At 39.4% G+C, this 21,219-nt stretch overlaps 1 protein-coding gene across 1 annotated transcript in view; it reads right to left on the bottom strand.

Moving 5' to 3' along the window:
- The window catches only part of SUGCT (succinyl-CoA:glutarate-CoA transferase), a 917,561-nt gene that overhangs the window by 833,211 nt on the left and 63,131 nt on the right, over positions 1-21,219 (bottom strand). The window contains exons 4-6 of the mRNA XM_004708161.2: positions 19,948-20,033; positions 19,378-19,428; positions 3,530-3,650 (exon numbers count right to left, since the gene is read on the bottom strand). Coding sequence (XP_004708218.1) covers positions 3,530-3,650; positions 19,378-19,428; positions 19,948-20,033 — 258 coding nt within the window. The remainder of the gene's footprint in view (positions 1-3,529; positions 3,651-19,377; positions 19,429-19,947; positions 20,034-21,219) is intronic.

Genomic DNA, 21,219 nt, shown 5'->3' with positions numbered 1-21,219 from the left:
TGCTAAAGAAGAAGGAAATGGTGTCTACTTTTTAAAAGATTTATAGCCCTGGAAAGTCTATAGGAAGTTCTACTCTGTCCTATAGCATCACTAAAAGGAACAGCATCAGGAATACTACCTGGCATAACGCATTTTTGTTGTTGTTAGATGTTGGCAAGTTGGTTCCAACATATAGCAACTCTCTGTACCACAGAACAAAAAGCAAACAATAAGAGCCATATAAATGTTGTAAAGCAAGACGTACAGGTGATCTTACTTTGTGAGATAGTTAAATATAAGCTAAAATGATCAAGTCCGCATGATACCAGCACAAGGAATGGTAAGCAAATGTAATAGAAGAGGGTTGTTGTGACTCATAGCAGCCTTATGTCCAAAAGAACTGAACATGGTCCAGTCCTGAGTCATCCTCACAATTGTTCCTATGCTTGAGCCCATTGGTGAAGCCACAGTGTCAATCCATCTTGTCAAAGATCTTCTTCTTCGCTGCCCCACTACTTTGCCAAGTGTAAAGTCTTCTAAAGGGACTGGTCTCTCCTGACAACATGTCCAAAGTCTGTAAGATGAAGTCTCATAAGCTTTGCCTCTAACGAGCATTCTGACTGTAATTCTTCCAAGACAGATTTGTTTCTTCTTTTGGCAGTCTATAGTACTTTCAATATTCTTCTCCAGTACCACACTTCAAATGCATTGATTTGTATTCAGTCTTCCTTATTCAATATCCAACTCTCACATTCATAGTCGGCAGTTGAAAATATCATGGTTAGGGTTAGGAAAACCGTAGTCTTCAAAGTAACATGCTTTTTTTTCAGCACCTTAAAGAGGTCTTGTGCAGCAGATACACCCAATGCAATGCATCTTTTGGTTACTTGACTGCTGTTTCCATGATCATTCTGGATCCAAATAAAACCAAATTATTGACAACTCCCATATTTTCTCCATTAATCATGATGTTACCTATTGATCCAGTTGTGATGATTTGGCTTTTCTTTAGAGTATAAATAGTTTTAGTTCATACTAGAGGCTGCAATCCTTAATCTTCATCACCAAGTGTTTCAAGTCCTCCTCACTTTCAACAAGCAAGGTTGTGCCATTTGCATGTTGCAGATTGTTAATAAGCCATCTTCCAATCCTGATACCACATTCTTCTTCATTTAATCCAGCTTCTCTGATTACTTGCTCAGCAGACAGATTGAATATGTCTGGAGAGAGAATACAACCCTTTTACACACCTTTCCCGATTTACAGCCATGCAACATTCCCTTGTTCTGTTTTCACAACTGCCTCTTGAATCGTGTACAATTTCCATATGAACACAATGAAGTGTTCTGGAGTTCCCATTCTTCTCAAGGGTATCCTTGAGTTATAATCCACATAGTCAAATGCCTTGACATGGTCAATAAAACATAAGTAAAACTTCTTTCTGGTATTACCTACTTTCAGCCAAGTTTCATCTGACATCAGTGGTGATATCCTTTGTTCCAAGTTCTCTTCTGAATCCAGCCTGGACCTCTGACAACTACCAGTCAATGTACTGCTGCAACCATTGTTGGATGATCTTTGGCAAATGTTTACTTACGTGTGATATTAACGATATTAGTCTATAATTTGAACATTCTGTTGCATCACCTTTCTTTGGAATGGGTACAAATATGGATCTCTTCTAGTCAGTTGGCCAAGTAGCTGCCTTGCAAATGTCCTGGCCTAGACAAGTGAGTGCTTTCAGTGCTTCATCAGCTTGTTAGGCCATTTCAATGGGTATTCCATCAATTCCTGTAGACTATAGGTCCAGGAGTAGATAGCATAATAAATTGCAGCATATACAGTAAACTCTCGTTTATCGCGGTTAATCGGTTCTATACCCTACCGTGATAAATTAAATTCCGCGAAGTAGGATTCCTTATTTGTAAATCAAATATTTTCGTAGTTAGAGCATAGAGGACATGAAAAAACACCCTTTAGTCACCATTACACTCGCAAACAATTATAGTACACTGTACAAAAGCAAAAATGCATCTGATACGTAGCTCCGATACGTAACGATGCAGACAGAAGCGTGTACAGTATGAGCCAATCAGTGGGAGTAATGACAGAGCATGCGCTGTTACGCAAAAACCGCGATAGAGTGAAGCCGTGGAAGTCGAAGCGCGAAGTGGCGAGGGTTCACTGTATAATCACTTAATATATGATGAGGGAAGATCCCTAAGGATGAATTAACCAATGTCAATGTTTAATGTTTGCAAAATTGGCAATTTGAAGGGGAAAATGTGAAGTTTCACTTTATACTACCACTCATAAAAAATCTTAAAAGGATCAAACAAAAATAAAGCTATTAAAAATCTATACTATGCAGACTGAGTGATCACAAGGTGTCAAAGGGATGAGGTAGTAGGCATCAAACAACAAAAAATCATTTCATTTTGAATGAAGAGGAGTGTGGAGTGGGGACCCAAAGCCCATCTGTAGGCAACTGGACATCCCGTAATGGAAGCGTCGCAGGGAGGAGAGAAGCCAGTCAGGGTGCAGTGTAGCAACAATGAAAAATACAACTTTCCTCTAGTTCCTAAATGCTTCCACCCCAACGCCCCCACTATCATGATCCCAATTCTACCTTACAAATCTGGCTAGACCACAGGATGTACACTGGTACAGATAGGAACTGGAAACACACGGAATCCAAGACAGATGATCCCTTCAGGACCAGTGGTGAGAGTGGTGACACCAGGAAGGTGGAGGGAGGGTGGAGTGGAAAGGGGGAACCGATTACTAGGACCTACATATAAACTCCTCCCTAAGGGACGGACAACAGAAAAGTGGGTGAGGGGAGACGTTGGACAGAGTGAGATATAACAAAATAATAATTTATAAATTATCAAGGGTTCATGAGGGAAGGTAGAGCGGGGAGGGAGGGAGAACAAATGAGGAGTTGATGCCAGGGGCTTAAGTGGAGAGCAAATGTTTTGAGAAAAATGAGGGCAATTAATGTACAAATGTGCTTTACACAATTGATGTATGTATAGATTGTGATGAGTTGTATGAGCCCCCAATAAAATGATTTTTTTAAAATCTATACTATGGAAAACACTTAGAAATTTCTGGATGCAATTTTCTAACTTTATGCATTAGAAAGAAGCAAAAAAGAAAGAGATTACTAGATTTACAATATAAAAATTTAGTTTTCCATGGGTCAAAAGGGATCATAAATTCACAAAAGTTATTTATAATAAGCATGATTGGCAAATTCAACAAAAATAATATATTAAAATCCACACAAATAAGAAAAATAATAAAACACCAATAGAAAGCCAGGCAAAAACTAAAGACAGACAATTCACAGAAAATGGATAAATAATTGACCAATAAAGATACAAAATATATTTAAATGCCCATAATGAATGGTCATTAACCAAAATGATTTGGATAGAGCAGAACCATTTAAAGAACGCCAACACCAGGAAGAGTTTTTATATCTGCAAAGAAACCGAAAAAATGGAAAAACCTACTCACAGATGAGGGTGTGGGGCTGAAATACCTGTTATGGAGCAATAGATGATGTGAGGAGCAATCTTGTCTATATCTTCATATCCCAGGCCCATTTTGGAAAGTTTGCCAGGGACATAGTTTTCCACAAATACATCACAAACAGCTGCAAGCTGAAGGAAGAGGTGAAGATGAGTCAGACTTCTTAAGAGACTTCCAAATTTTTCAACAAATCCCCACATGATCGGATTGTTCTTTTAATTTCAGTAAACAAAATTGATCCTCATTTTATAATAGTCCAGGGGGAAAAAAATCATAGGAAAAAATGAAGTAAAGGTTTAAAAACTTCAGGCAATGATTTGAGGAATGACTGCCAATAAAACAAAGGTCATTAGGTTTTTCAGAAATGCCATGACATTAAATGTGTTTAGGTGACTTAAAATGTAAGAAACATCTAGAAAAACAAAAAGGATTTCAATAAATATCATAGAAATAGGTTTATCTTACTTTAAATGTAAGAATTTATATAAAATGCAATCTGTCCAAATATATTTTCAGAAAATTAGGTAGAAAAATCAGAATATAAATACATGAAATCTGTGAAAAATATCTTTTAAAACCTTTACCAAAAAACTACAATGTCTTTACCACTCTCTATCCTTATTATATAATATTACTCATCATGATATAAACGTATAGATACTTGATACATGTAATCTTGATTCTGAAATCCTTTCATATTTTTCAGATGCTTTTTTTCCCTGCAAGAGTTCTAAATGTTTTTAATGAGCTATTTTTTTCCTAGAAATCATTAAACAGGATCCAGATTTTAATTCCCAGACCAATGCTATAAGCATTAGAGGTGACTAAACCATTATAAACTTTAATCTTAAACTTATTTTCAAAATTTCAATTATACATCAACTTCTTTAAGTCATCACAAAATTTTACTAGGTCATACAGATAAATTCATTACAATAATGTTTGAACACATCCAAAGGACTGAAAACTAATTTTTTTTAATTGCCATGCCAACATGTTATTGTTCCATTAGGTGCTCAAGTCTGCTCCAATTCAGAGTGGCTCTGTGTACACCGAAAGGTAACACTTCCCAGTCCTGGCCATCCTCACAGTTACTATGTTTGAGCCCCTTGTTGCAGCCACTGTGTCAGTCCATCTTGCCGAGGGGCTTCCTCTTTCTCTGGCCTACTTTCCCAAGTAGGATGTCCTTTTTCAGGAACTGGTTTCTCCTGATAACATGTCTAAAGCACTTGAGACATAGTCCTGCCATCCTGGCATCTAAGGAGCATTCTGGCTCTACTTCTTCCAAGATGGATCTGCTTCTTCTTTTGACATAGATTTAGATAGAGTCATACACATCTGGTGTAATAAAAAGAGACTCCTAATCAGGAGTGAGGTGACAGACACATGAAAAAAAATTTTCTCCTAAGGGTCAGATAATAAATTTTCTAGGAATTGTAGGCCATATACAGTCTTTTTTATATATACAACTCATCACAATCCATACATACATCAATTGTGTAAAGGACATTTGTACATTCATTGCCCTCATCATTCTCAAAACATTTCCTCTCCACTTAAGCCCCCAGCATCAGGTCCTCATTTTTCCCCTCCCTCCCCGCTCCCTCCTCCCTCATGAGCCCTTGATAATTTATAAATTATTATTTTGTCATATCTTGCCCTGTCCGACGTCTCCCTTCACCCACTTTTCTGTTGTCCGTCCCCCAGGAAGGAGGTCACATATAGATCCTTGTAATCGGTTCCCTCTTTCCAACCCACTCTCCCTCTACCCTCCCAGTATCGCCACTCACACCACTGGTCGTGAGGGATCATCCGCCCTGGGTTCCCTGTATTTCCAGTTCCTATCTGTACCAGTGTACATCCTCTGGTCTAGCCAGACTTGCAAGGTAGAATTCGGATCATGATAGTGGAGGGGGGGTTTCATCGTTGCTACATCACACCCTGTACAGTCTTAGGCATATGCTCTGCTTTATACTTTTTGCCAACCTTTAAAAATGTAGAACCACCCTAAATAAAATAAAAAATAAACTAAAATGTAGAACCCACTCTTAACTTGTGGACCACACAAAAAATAAGTCATGGACCTGATCTGGCCCACAACAGAGGTTTGACAAGCTGTGCACTAGATGGAAAAGTCTTGAATAACATAAGCTTTAGATTGAAATGTGAATAAAATAAGTTTCTCTCTGATACTGTGCCACAAATTGGAAATGTGTATTTGGGAGTGTCTGATTCAGGAAAATGGGAGAGGGAGAGATAATAAAATGCATTTCAAAAAAGATTAAACATTAACTATTATCCTCCAGACCCCCTAAAGCCAAAGACCCAGGTGGCCACCCTTTAAGAGAAGCATGCTAAACATATTAAGACATAGGAACAGAGATAAAAGAATGTGTCAAGTATAGGCCCCAAATTTAAAGACATTTTTTACAAATTCCATGCACTGATTAATTGAATTCTTTTTCCCTTGGGCACTTCATTTTGGCTTGTTCCATTTTAGTTCCGGAGGCTTGCTTTTTTTTTTTAATCCTTTTATTGGAAGTTAATATGAATATCATATCATTCAACAGTTCAATCACATCAAGCAGTATTGTACAATTGCTGTTACAATCACTTTCAAAGCTTTCTTTTCCTTCTTGAACTGCTTGGCATCAGCTCCCTTTGAACCACACACACCCCCAACAACACTACCACGGTACCCCCCAGAAACACTTATTGTACTTGCTGTCCCTATAGGTTCATCATCTTGGGTTTTATATACTGAAAAACATAACAAAATTTCAAGAGGGTGACTCCCAGTGACATGACACATCTGAGATAAACCCCAATATGAACAAAAAAAATACACAAAATGTTGAAAACCAGATCCGGCCTAACATGCATCAGAGCATCAACTGACAAGGTTTTATCAGTTCAGGTAAGGTTTATCCTTTTGACCTTAAGGTCTATCCTTTTGATAGTCATCTCTCCAGTGCACTCTAATTGGTAAACATTTTCCTCCCATCCCTCAATTATACATAGAGGGAAATCATAGGAGGCTTAGTATTTCCTATATAGTTCCCACAGATGTATCTTGGGCTCCCACTGTCATCTATAGCCTTCTGCAAACCAGATTCTCACAATTTTGGCTCTGATACTGTTCTGTCTTTCAGCTTCTGATTATATGATTTACATTCCTTCAGCCACTGATATTGGTGTGCTTCTTCCAGGTGGACTTAGTTGACATCTCTTTTAGATGGATTCTTATTTGAAGAAAAGCCTTTAAGACCTCAAACAGTATGGATTGTGATAAGAGTTGTATGAGCCCCTAATAAAATGATTTTAAATATATATATATCAACACTTCAAGTAAAATAATAAAAAAAGAAAGAAAGAAAATGAAGTGGATCTATTTATGCTGACAAAGGGCTTAGAATAAAAAAGGGCACTTGCAAAACTAAAAAAAAAAAAAAGACCCCAAACATGCTTTTATCTGAAAGCCAGGCACCATCTAATCTCTTCACCACACTTTGGTATAGTACCCATAAAATCTGTTTTCTCTCCCTGAGGGTGACCCATTGAGCAGGGCCAATATGTAAGAACTAGTTGTTCTTAAATTTAGTGAGAGCCTCAAACCCATTCCTGGATCTATGTTTTGTTTTGGATTTTTTAATCGGTCTTTGGCTCTCTTTCAAAACCTCCTTGTTAATTTGTGGTAGCGAGTCTTATCCATCATCCCCCTGAGGCATACCAATCTTCCATTAATATTTTCTTTGATTAGCACCTGGTACTTAATTTTTAAAAGCACTGTTAAGAGAGGGATATTGAACCAATGTATGCTAACTTCATATTGCAGTACCTGAATTATTTCTTGTACAAAATCAATCCTTTCATGGCTGAACACTATTTACACAAACAATGGGGGTTAATTGCCAGGGAAACTTTATAATAATATTCGCTGAGAATGTCAGTCACAGGTTTGCTGGAATAATATTTGTCTTAATACAGCATATAGGGCATTGCTGTACCAAGACCATGTTTGCCCACTTACCAACACTTCAAGTCTTGGTACGGCTGTCTTCCACTTCCTCAGACACCAGGCCTCAGGTTACAAGTGGGTCTGAGGTTTTCTGCATCACATCTCACTGATGCAGCATGCTGTGCACCTTGAAGATGCAGGATTCAATGCCCCAGTGTTCCATGGCACCTGACCAGGGTCTCCAGGGTCAATGTGGCCCATTTGGTGTGGGGACACTCTGCCCCTAGGGTCCCCCAAAGCATTTTCAGTAGTTCCTCCCCACACCTGGAGGTTAGCCATCCACTTTTCCTAATAACAGGCAGGCATTTGTGCTCCCTTTCCCCTCTCCTGACCTGTGTTTCCCATCAGCATCCCTCATCCCTCTGATAGGGCTGTCTACCTACTGTTGGGGGGGAGGGGGGAGGGAGGAAAGGACCTTGTCATAGCTTTGCATAGTAGCCACACAGTAGACAACATCCCCTCTCCTCCCTTAACAGTATGATCCCAGCTGACGTGAGGTGCCCTCCGGAAAAGTGATCTTCAAGATACACACCTAGAGAGGATGGTACACGGTTCATTGGCAACAGTCAGGCTCTCTACTAGGCTGTCTGGCCACCTGGCCTGCAGACTGGATCCCCTGCAAGCCTGAGCTTGGAGCATGGCTTTTGTGTATTATTAATGACTCTATAAAGCACTGTTTTAAGTAACGAAATGGTGCTACTATTAATTATAACAGAAGGCTACAGTTCCACTTAAAATTATTCCACAGACTTTTTTGAGGGTCTATTAGTGCAAGGCCCCTCTGCAGGCATGGAGGAATCACTACATCAAACACATCTAGGCTCTTACAGTGATCACCTCTATGCTGCATTAATTCGCCCGGATGCACAGTATTGTGGGCTATGCAAGTGGAATTTAATAAATAATTTATTTTAAAAGCCCTGTGGGATATATGCATTTTTAGACTTCTATATTATCCTAAATTATATCTACATCCACACTAAGTCTCTTGATGAACCCCAAATAAATTCACCACTCCAATATGACAAGAAAACTAATATGGTAATTAAATGAGACTAATAGAGAAATATTGACAGTATATAGTTAAATGATAAAAAGCAAATTATGAAACAATATTAGTTCGTATTTATAGGAGAGAAGTGAGTATATTAGGTGTACAGAAGAATCTAAAAGGGTGAACTAAAATATTAACTAATGTCTTGGTGTGATGCGATTACAAATCACATCTTTTGGGGCATGTACAGGCATCACAGTGTTAACAAGAAATTTTTTAATAAGATGAGCTGTGTTCAGAGTAGCATGCAGTCTGGCTCTAAAATATTATAAACAATATAGAAAAGTTGGGTTTTACAGCTAAAATTTTCTACTGACAAGATGACCTTCTTTATGGTTACCCAAGAATTCAATATGCATCATGATATCTCGGGAAAAGTGTATAGGGCAGAGAGGAGGTGGAGCAAAGTGGTCAAATGAGTGGAGATTTCCATTTACTGCCCAGCAACTAGTCCCTGAATAACAAATAAAAACAAGCACAGACAGAGACCGCAGACCTTCAATAGCAGCTAAGGTGTTGGCGAGTCAGGATGAGTCCAGAAACAGGCATGGGCAGCACAGGAATGAGAGAACCTACTCACTAACACTGGGAGTGCTTACTCATCACAGCTGTTTTGGGACAGGGCTGGGTAACAACACCAAAGGAAACACAAAATAAGAGCTAATCTACGGAGGCTGCCATCCAATTTTTAAAAGAGGCACAAATTGACTGTGAGAGTTAATGGGACACACAACTGGGAAAAGGGGAAGGGAGAATGCTGTTTAATTTTGCCGCAGCCCAGGGATGAAGGGCAATGGGACTGTGAAGTAAAAGAAGCGCAGCAGGGTTAGAGGAATATTTCAGACAGACAGAATGACACAAGGGAAGCAGTCCACAGCAAGACACCATTGGTGAGTCTGTGCAGGGATGCCCATGAGGCAAACACACAGCCCCCCACCTTTGTCAAAAGAAAGTCCAGCCTTACATGAGCATGAGCCCAGTTAAACACCGCCCACCATGCAAACATACTGAATCCCACAGATCAAGCATAACGAATTCCTGAAGCAGCACTGGACTTATTGGTCCAGCCATGAGGATTTTTATCTTCTTTACACTGAGTCTTAATCCACATTGAAGGCTGAAATCCTTGGAAAATAAGACCTTGGTGATAGAAACAAAACCAGAGATCACATGATAGATTTGTGCAAGACTAATGACTTGTCCATCCCAAATATCATTGTTCAACAACACAAAAAGTGACTTATACATGTGGATGTCTCTAAATGGAATATGCAGGAATCAAATTGACTATATCTGTGTGAAGAGATGATAGAGAAGCTCAATATTCAGCTAAAACCAGGCCGATAGCCAAATGTGGACCAGACCATCATTCACTAATGTGTAAGTTCATGTTGAAGCAAAAGAAAATGAAAATAAGTCCATGAGAGTCAAAATTGGACCTTGAGTCAAATCCTTGACATCGCAAGTTCTGATTTGCTGCATTGGGTGCAAATGACAGAAGACCAGATGAGCATCATTCATGAAGAATGCCAAGGGTCATTAAAAAGGCAAGAAAGAAAGAAAAGATTAAAATAATGTCAGAAGAGATTCTGAACCTTGCTCTTATTCATAGAGTAGCTAAAGAAAACAGAAGCAATGATGAAGTCCCTGAACAGAAAAGTTTAAAAGGTAACTTGAGAAGACAAAGTAAAATATTATACTAAAATGTGTAAAAACCTAGAGTTAGAAAACCAAAAAGGAAGAATATGCGCAGCACATATTATCCTTAAAGCACTAAAGAAAAAAATTCAAGCCCTGAATTGCAATTTGAAAGATTCTATGGGTAACATAATGACTGATGCAGGAAGCATCAAAAGAAGATGGAAAGGATACATTCACTGACAAAAGAACTAGTCAACATTCAACCTTTTCAAGAAGTAGCAGAAGAGAAAGAAACAATGACACTGAAGGAAGAAATCCAGGTTGCATTGAAATCATTAGCTAAAACAAGCCTCCAGGAACTGATCGAATATCAATTGACATGTTTCAACAAGCTGATGAAGCCCTGGCAGCACGCCCTCATCTATGCCACAATTTGAAAAGCAGCTACTTGGTCACTGATTGAAAGAGATCCATATTTGGACCCATTCCAAGGAAAGGTGACCCAACAGAATGCTCAAGTGATAGAAGACTATCAGTGATGTCACCTGCAATTAAAATTGTGCTGAAGCTCATCCAACAATGGTTGCAGCAGTACATTGACTGTGAGCTCCCAGATGTTTGGGCCAGATTCAGAAGAGGACACGGAACAAGGGATATATCACTGAGAACGCCTGCAGACTATTTATACTGGGGAACGATGCAGACAGCAGGAGCAGCTACAGTGTAATGGCAGTTATACATAAATCATAAAGTGATTTTTTTGAACGTCACGTTAGAGTGTGTCCTTATTTGAAGGTTAAAATTTAAAGGGAAAATTCCTTATCTTCAACATCCGTTCAAATTGTTTTAAATATATATACATACATAGATATGTCAATAATCAAGAACAGCAAAATGTTAACATTGTCGCATTTAGGTGTGAGGTAACAGAACTCATTGTACTACTCTTCAAACTCTTCTTTTTCATAATAAAAAGGAAAGCAGGCAAACCTCCCCCCCAAAAAGAGCATGAAATTGCTCTGTTGACCCTAATGCAGCCCAGTAACAACAGGGGTGTTGTCACTATTAAACTAGTTAACACAGAATTATTTGAAATATAGCTTGACAAGTGTTAGGAAGTTATCCAATCATATTACCATGAAAAGACCAGACTGCACATAGACTTTCTAACCAAAGCTGGGGGGTTCTTTGGTTCCTTTTTGTAATGCAACCTGGTTTTGGTTAGCCTAGCTGAGAAAGGAGTCATACTTTTGGGGAGCTCTCATGTATCCAGCTGATTGCTTTGTATAATACATTGGAACCGTTGCTATAAACTCATTATATTAGCAATCATAGCCTCTGAGGTCTGAACACAGAGGTTGTTTTGCTACTTTTAAGGCCAAATGAAGAATCCATGCCAGAAAGAATATAAGACTATATCCAAAATGTTTTTCCTCCAGGCAGTAAGGCACATGACTTATGAATCGTATCACTAGGTGAAAGCAATAGACATAACTAATATCCCAAGGTCATTTACTCAGCTTCTATAGCAGGCAAATATGTGTTTTAATATTGCCCATTATATTTATAGAGAAGTCAACTTCAAAATGAAAGTTAATTTTAAATTGCTACAATCTGGCAGTGGACACTGTCATTAACCAAGAAAGGGAAACCCCCACAATTCATTTCTGTTGGTCAGCTCTGCACACATGAAAAACCTGTGGACACTGACTGGACTCGAACCCTTGGCAAACCCGTGTGGATCAGAGTAGTCCTGGGTGTCACACAGTTTTCAATGGCTGACTCTAGTAGTAGTTTGCTAGGTTTTCTTGTTAGGTGCCTCTGGGTAGACACAAACCTCTGATTTGGGGGTTAGCAGCCAAGGGAGTTAAGTGTTTGTACCCATGGATTCTACTGTAGTTATGGACAAGTACAATATGCAATATGCAAATGTACAATGATGTCTTAGTATCAAGAGATATAAATTCCACCTATAACTTCCCCTAATGAAAATGTGAACTATTTGGTCAATCAAATCTGAAACCTTGACTGCTCTGGATAAAATATCCAGCATATTCTGAAATGAAAGTAAAGAAGCAGGGCAGTGACACTGAAGATGGCACAGAGAAGCATCTACAGAAAGAGACCTAAAGAGAGCCCAAAAACAATTGCCATAGAGCATATTCTGACTCAAGGCAGCCCTCTGTGTCACACAGTAGAAATGAGCTCCACCGAGCTTTTCCTAGCTACAACCTTTACATAAACAGATTGCCAGGCCTTTCTACCACATCAATAATGGAAGGTTCAAAGCACCAACTGTCAGTTAGTAGCTGAGTGCAAACCACTGACACGGCCCAGTGACATCACCTAGAAGAAAAAGTAACTACTGAGGGTAAGATAAAATGAGAGGCCTGACTTTCCTAACATGAACGCTGAAGACAGAATGTGTGCATAAGCAAATGTGGTGAAGAAAGCTGATGGTACCCAGATATCAAAAGATATAGCGTCTGGGGTCTGAAAGGCTTGAAGATAAACAAGCAGCCATCTAGCTGAGAAGCAACAAAACCCACATGGAAGATGCACACCAGCCCGTGAGATCATGAGGTGTTGATGGGATCAGGTATCAGGCATCTAAGACCCAGAACAAAACCATACCAAAGGGGAATTGAGGGGTAGGGGGTAGACATGGAGTGGAGACCCAATGTCCATCTGTAGACAATTGGACATCCCCTCATAGAGGAGTCACAGGGAAGAGATGAGCCAGTGAGGGTGCAGTATAGCACCAATGAAATACACAACTTTCCTCTAGATCTTTGGTGCTTCCTTCACCCCACTATCATGACCTTGATTCTACCTTACAAATTGGATTAGACCAGAGCATACACACTGCTACAGATAAGAGCCCAAAACACAGGAAATCAAGGATAGATAAGCCCCTCAGGAGCAACAATGAGAGTAGAGATACCAGTAGGATTAGGGGAGGGTGGGGGGAGAAAGGGGGAATTGATCACAAAGATCAGCCTAGAACCTCCTCCCAGGGGGACAAATAACAGAAAAGTGGGTGAGGGGTGATGGAGAACAATGTAAAATATGGATATAATAATCTATAACTTATCAAGGGTTCCTGATGGAGGGTGGGTGGGGTAAGGAGTGGGAAGAAATGGGTAGCTGATATCAGGGGCTCAAGTGGAAAGAGAATGCTTTGAAAATGATGATGGTGGCATATGTGCAAATGTGCTTGACACACTGGGTGAATGTATAGATTGTGATAAGAGATGTAAGAGCCCCCAATAAAAGCATTTTAAAAAAAGAGAGAGAGACTCGACTCCCTCACTGTCTCCCTCACTCACTGTCTCACACTGTCTCCCTCACTCACTCTCTCACTTTCTGACCCACTGTCTCACTCTCACTCACAGCCTCACTCACTCACTCACTGTCTCACACTGTCTCCCTCACTCACTCTCTCACTTTCTGACCCACTGTCTCACTCTCACTCACAGCCTCACTCACTCACTGCCTCATTCACTCACTCTCTCACTCACTCACTGTCTCCCTCCCTCACTGTCTCACACTGTCTCACTCACTGTCTCCCTCACTCACTGACTCACTCTCTCACTTTCTGACCCCATGTCTCACTCTCTCACTGTCTCACTGTCTCACTCACTCACTCACTCACTGCCTTACTCACTCACCGTCTCACACTGTCTCACTCACTGTCTCCCTCACTCACTGACTCACTCTCTCACTTTCTCACTCACTCACTTTCTCACTCACTCACTGACTCACTCACTCACTGTCTCACTCTCTCACTGCCTCACTCACTCACTGCCTCACTCACTCACTGCCTCACTCACTCACTCTCTCACTGTCTCACATTGTCTCCCTCACTCACTCTCTCACAAGAAATAAAAAAAGAGAGAGCGAGAGGCCTGAGAGTAAAGATCATGGGAAACAGGGAGAACGTGAGGGTAGCCAGTGTAGAAAAACAAAGCAAGCCAACTATAATGTAGAACAATTGTGAAAAACAGACTGAGGTTCAGCAGAAAGGGAGAAAATTTTCAGCTAAGTTATGTTATAGAAAAGACAAGGAAAAAGTACAGTCAGATCAGAAGAATAAGATAGAACTTTGAGTTTGAAGTACATTAGTAAGCAAGATTTCTATGTTCTAATTGATCCAATAGAACCAAAGAAAAGGGTTGCTGATTCAGATCTTAATCCTTAAAAGAAATTAGCATTCAAAAAAAAAAAGAGGCATGAGTAGGGAGGGGAAGAGGGCACTAACCCACCCTCGGGGAGGGTATTGTTTGTCTGTACCAGAATGGGAGAGAGAAAACAGACCTCAACCTGATACACCAAGCCTTGAGAACAACATACTGGCATGAAGCAGCAAACTAACAAAGAGGTCTGCAGGGCCGGCCCTAATCCCAGCTACATCGACCCCCTCCATAGAAGATTGCACTACAGAGGACAGCACTGAAGCTACAGCCCAGGGAGAGTGGTGAGCCTGCCCAGACCACATGGGAGCAAACTAAGAGGCGGGTGGAGAGAGAGAGAGAAAGAACACCACATCCTGGCCCTCCAAATCCCCAAGGATGACACTCCTGCTCGGAGCAGCCAAGGCACAGTGAGGACTGTAGGGCTGGCCCCAGTTTGAGACACGATGTCCCCTCACTGACCCACAGCACTTCAGGGAACAGCACTGGAGACACAGTGTGGGTATTATGTCCAGTCTGCCCCCCTCACACACACACACCAGGGCGAAACTCGAAACAGAAAAGCAAGGGCAGCAAAGCAACAAAGTCCTCGAGGAATCCCCAAAATAGACTTCAGTCTCAGAGGACAGGGCTTGGCATGTCATACTATTTAGAGGTCCTTTTTTTCTCCTCCTCCTCCTCCTCCTCCTTCTTCTTCATGTCCATATAAGATAGGCAAGATAAACAATTCCAAGGATAAAACAACAGGACCAATAGTTCTGGGGGGGGGTCAAGAGAGAAGAAGAGGGGGAGAGGGAGGATAAAGGCAACAAATCCAGGCACAAGGGAACAATAAGAGATCTAAAATAGATGGCAAGGAGGGTGTAGAACACCTGGTGGAGTTTGATCAAGTGCAATGTAGCCTAGAGGAATTACTGAGAGCTGAATGAAGGTCACACATGATAATGGGACAGGAGGAAACTACCAGGAAATAGAGGCAAGAACTCGGAGGCAAAAGACATTTATAAAGGTATAAATATAGGCATGTTTATATGTAACTATATTAATATATAACAATAGGGATATAGGTCTATTTATATATATTTATATGTTAAGAAACAGGTAGCAGGTGGACACTTGGCCTCTACTCAAGTACTCCCTCAAAGCAAGAATACTTTGTTCTCATAACCTGGCACAATAGCTGAAGACAAAATGGGTGTATAAGCAAATGTAGTGAAGAAAGCTGATGATGTCTGGCTATTGGAAGATATAGCACCTGGGGTCTTAAAGGCTTGAAGTTAAACAAGTGGCCATCTAGTAGGGAAGCAAAAAAGCCCACGTGGAAGAAGCATACCAGCATGTGTGATCAAGAGGTGTCATCAGGTATCAGGCATCAGACTACCCAAAACAAACAATCATATTGATGTAAAGGAGGGGGGTCAGAGTGGAGACCCAAAGCACACCTGTAGACAATTGGACATCCCCACACAGAAGGGTTACAAGGAAGGAAGGATGCAATATAGCACCGATGAAACACACAATAATCCTCTAGTTCTTTAATGCTTCCACCCCACTCCACTATCATGACCTCAGTTCTGCCATATAAATCTGGCTAGACTGGAGCATGTACACTGGTACAGAGAAGAGCTCTTGACACATGGAATCCAGAACAGATAAACCCCTCAGGCACAATAATGGGAGTAACGATACCATAAGGGTAGGGGGGAGGTGTGGGGAGAAGGAGGGGAAAGGGATTGATTGGAATGATTGAAGTATAACCACCGCCACCACCCCAAGGGAGAACAAACAAAAGAAACATAGGTGAAGGGAGACAGTGGTCGGTGTAAGATATGAAAATAATAATAATTTATAATTTATCAAGGGGTCACGAGGGTGGGAGGGTGGGGGATGGAGAGAAAAAGAGGAGCTGATACCAAGGGCTCAAGTAAAAAGTAAATGTTTTGAAAATGATGATGGCAACCTATGTACAAATGTGCTTGATACAATTGATGTAAGGATTGTTATAAGAGCTGTAAGAGGCCCCAATAAAATTATTTATTCTAAAGAAGGAAAAAAAGAGAAACTAGCTTTCAATTACCTAGGGAAAGTAGCAGTAAAGCTAAAGTGAATGCTTCGGTATAAAACAAAGTTTGGGACTTGGTTTTCTAACTAGACTTACATTTACTAGATTTACTAGACAGACTGTAAACTTTAGCAAGGATGTCAGACAACCTATCAATCAAATGATAAATCCAACTCTATATGCATCAGGGAAATAATACTAATAAGTAACATTCATGAGTACTCTGTAGCTGAAATAATAATGCACAGAAAGCATTAGCCAAAAACAAGGCTGCAGGAACTGATGAAATACCAATTGAAATGTTTCAACAAACTGATGAAGCGATGGAAGCACTCACTTGTCTATAGCAGGAAATTTGGGTAACAGCTACTTTGTCAGCTGACTGGAAGAGATTCATGTTTTTATCCATTCCAAAAAAAGGTGGCCCATCAGAAGGCTCAAATTACAGAACAATTAGCATTGATATCATATGCAAGTAAAATTGTACTATTATCCAATCACATTTATAGGAATATATGTGAAGGGCAAGAGGTTCAGGCCAGATTCCGAAGAGGATGGGGAACAAGGATATTATTGTTGATGGCAGATGGACCTTGGCTGAAAGCACAGAATGCTAGAAGGATGTTTACTTGTGTTTCATTGACTATGCTAAGGTATTGAACTGTATGGATAATAACAAACCATGTATTTAGCCTTGAGAATAATGGGAATTCCAGATCACTTCCTTGTGCTCATGCAGAACTTGTACATGGATCAAGAGGCAGTTGTGCAAACAGAACAAGAAAATATTGTATGGTTTAAAATCAGGAAAAGGGTATGTCAGGGTTGCATCCTCTCATCATACTTATTCAATCTGTATGCTTAGCACATAATCAGAGAAGCTGGATTATATAAAGAAGAATGCAACATCAGGATTGGTGGAAGGCTTACGAACAATTTACATACTGCAGATGGCATAACCTTGCTTGCTGAAAATGTAAAGGATTTGAAGCACTTGCTGATGAAGAGTAAGGATTGTATTCTTCAGTACAGATTAAAACCCAATGTAAATAAGAACAAAATCCTCATAACTAGACCAATATATAGTATCATGATAAATGGAGAAAAGACTGAAGTTGTCAAGGATTTCATTTTGCTTGAATACATTCATGGAAGCAGCAGTCAAGAGATCAAAAAGCACATCGCATTGGGTAAATCTGCTGCTCAAGACTTCTTCAGAGTATTGAAAAGCAAAGATGTTTCTTGTTGAAGGATCAAGGTGCACCTGACTTATGTCATAGTATTTTCAATTGCCTCATATGCATGTGAAAGTTGGATATTAAATAAGGAAGACCAAATAAGAACCAATGCTTCTTAATTGTGGTGCTGATGAAAATTATTGAAATTGCCATGGACTGCCAAAAGAACCAACACATCTGTCTTGGAAGAAGTATGGCTAGAGTGCTCCTTAGAAGCAAGGACTTTGGACATGCTGTCAAAAGAGACTAGTCCCTGGAGAAGGTCATCATGCTTGGTAAAGTAGAGGGGCAGCAAAAAAAGAGGAAGGCTCTCAAAGAGATAAGTTAACACAGTGGCTGCAGCAGTAGGTTCAAGTATAGGAACATTGTGAGGATGGTGCAGCACGGGGCATTGTTTCCTTCTTCGTTTGCATAGGGTCGCTATGGGTCGGAACCAACGGGATGGCAACAACAACATGTAGTTAACACTCTTCTACCTTTCTCATGTAAGAATGCAACTAATGAAAATTCTTAAGTACCTAGGAGGTAGGTGTTGTTATTTCACCATTTTATCCATGAGGAAACTGAGGCACAAAGAACACAAGTAATTGGCTGAGGTTACTTAGCTTATATACAGAGGAGGCAAGATTCAACCAAATTCAAGCAGTGAAATAGTGGAGTAAGCACTCTTAACCACTGTTTCATCCTAGCCCTTAAGGAAAGATGCTGAGATAAGGTCTGGACATGCAAGTGTTAACAACCAAAACAAAAAAAGGCTTTTTAGTGACCCAGGATTCAAATTTCAGCTCTTGCTCTTACTAGCAATGTATTCAAAACTCCCTTGAAATTCAATCCCTTGTGTGAAAAAAAGAAGTCTGTGTGCTTCATATATAAGACATTGGTGGTTCACTGGTAGAATGCTCATCTTCATGCAGGAGACCTGAGCTTGAATCCTGCCCAAGCACCTTATGTGCAGTCACCACTCATCTGTCAGTGGTAGCTTGCCTGTTGCTATCATGCAAAATAAGTTCCAATGAAGCTTCAGACTAAGATAAACCACGGGAACATCTTGGCAATAAACTTCTGGAATTCAGTCAGTTAGAATCCCATGGATTACAACAGTTCAATGTGCAACCAGTCATGAGATGGCATAGGATGGAGCAGCATTTTGTCCATTGTGCATGGGGTCACCATGAGGCAAGAATCTAACATATTATACACAACAGACAAGAAATTATAGTGCATTATACTTACTATAAAATGCAAGTGAAAACAGAAATTAAAACTATAATAATAAAAATGTTTAATTAAAAAAGTTAAAAGCAAGTTAAATTCTTAAATGGCATTTATATTGAATATATTGTTGCTAATCATGACCAAGTTAAGAATGGCAATGCTGTATGTGCAGAGTAGAATCCCTCCGTAAAGTTTTCAAGGTTTTCTGGCCTTTTAGAAGCAGAACTTCAGGCCAATTTTCCAAGTTATTTCTAGGGGAGTTCTAATCACCAAACACTCAATATAGTACTTGAGCATTTAACTGTTTGTACCACCCATAGACTCTATATCAAGAGTGCAGATTGCCAATGAAATAGTGCCTTAAATATTTTTACTTCATTTTCAAATAACTAATTACAGCATACTTGGTAAAATGCCTTCCATAAAGCATACTGTACCTCTTTGATGATTTTCACCCCTTTTGGATCCTTGATATTGACTGCTATACTCTAAAAATTCAAAGACATATATATTAAAATACTATCATAAAGATTTTAGTTTCTATTGGCAGCTCTATTCAACAGGACAGCCATTCATATCCCAGACTCTTCTTCTTAAGAAAAGTCATTTTCTACATGAAAGCACATCTAAATCATCGTTATTTGCAATTCACTTAAGTTAGGATGATTTATTGCAAGAATTATAGTGAATATTTTTCAAATGGTGGTACCAGGTGTTGAGGCAACTAATATCCAAAAGAAAGCAAACATAGAAAACTAAATAATTTCGCTTTTATTAAATCATTGCATCCATTATAAATTCCCAAGAGATGTTTTAAGCTACTTAGCAGAGAATAAGGATTAGTTGAACGCTCTATTGTTTCTATTTTGTGAAGAATAAATATAATTTCACCTAATTTTAGAGACTAGTTACATCTATTAAAAAAAGAAAGAAGCCATGACAATAACAAAAGTGTGGTTATAACAAGAGAATTATATAAAGCCAAAAAACAAAAAAGATGCTCTTACTTTTTTATTTCGGTTAACACTGAGAAAATAAGTACTTTCTGACCCAACAAACGGTGGCCCCCAAGTTCGTGTGTCATCACCAACTCCTGAAAATGATAATGCACTATTAATCTTGAATCTTTGAAAGGTTTCCCACCAGCAGACTACTTCATTGAAGACATTCACAAGATTGCTTAGCTCGGGGGACTCAACAGTCTAGAAGAGCTGTGTGAGTTTGTATACCACCGTAGCCTTTCTTTCAGACAATCCTAAAGCCTCCATAGCCTCTGAGGCTGCATGGGAAAGCTCCATACACGAAGGCAAAATCCAGCAAGAAATACACTACTGCCAATCAAGCCCATGGCCGTGAGAACCTTTGCATTTAGTAAATGGTAAATGGTAAGGGCACAAAGTTTAGTAAATGTTAATAACAAAGGTTTTTGGCAAGCAAATCATCTGCTCTTAGTATTTCTGGCATCTTAATGGGCAGAGAAAATATTTGAGTCTGCAAACATCTTTGTTAGTTATAATTTAAATCAGAATAATGATAATGTGGCATGTAAGAGTAGGTATAGAACAATGAACAAATCAAGAACGGCAAAATCGGTAGATGTCAATCATTTAAAAGGCTATTTTTGGAATAAAATTTTGGTCATTTAGGCATTGCTTCAATGTAAAAGTTAAAAACAATCAAGACATAGAGTGGATATTTCATTCTGAATACTCCAATGCAAGTAATCCTGAAATTTACTCATATTCTGTGTTTGCACAGACAACACTGTCAAGTGACAAAAAAAAAAACCAAACATTGTCCTTGACCAAAAAGCAATTGGCAAGCAGCTAAGAACTCAGAAAATGAATCAATAATTAAATAGCACAAAATATTACAAATTAAGAATGTTCTGTGTTTCTTACTAAATGCTGATATAAGAATCAGATCACCATATAGGTAATTTAAGTATTTACCAATTGACCCCAACCAGATAATTTGTGAATATGAGTCAAAGCCTTACATTCTAGCCATTTATGATATTATAATATAATCAATATATTAACCCATTAGGCTTTACCCACTGAAATTAATTAAGGATAACAGGAATTGCCTTTTGAAACAGAACAGAGGCTGGAGAAGAAAAAAAAAAACAAAAGAAATAAGAGGACACAGGACAGAGGAGAAAAGAAGCATTCAGACAAACTGGAGATAACACAGAGCAATCAATGGGGATAACATACTTCACGAGTCAGGAAAGGCTACATGGTACATGAGTAAACAAATCTGAATCTTTAATCTCA

This window comes from Echinops telfairi, unplaced genomic scaffold (assembly GCF_000313985.2).
Source record: "Echinops telfairi isolate 266 unplaced genomic scaffold, ASM31398v2 ScPeMD7_7;HRSCAF=31, whole genome shotgun sequence".
Taxonomy (NCBI): Eukaryota; Metazoa; Chordata; class Mammalia; order Afrosoricida; family Tenrecidae; genus Echinops; species Echinops telfairi.
This window is presented reverse-complemented; position numbering and strand designations above follow the sequence as displayed.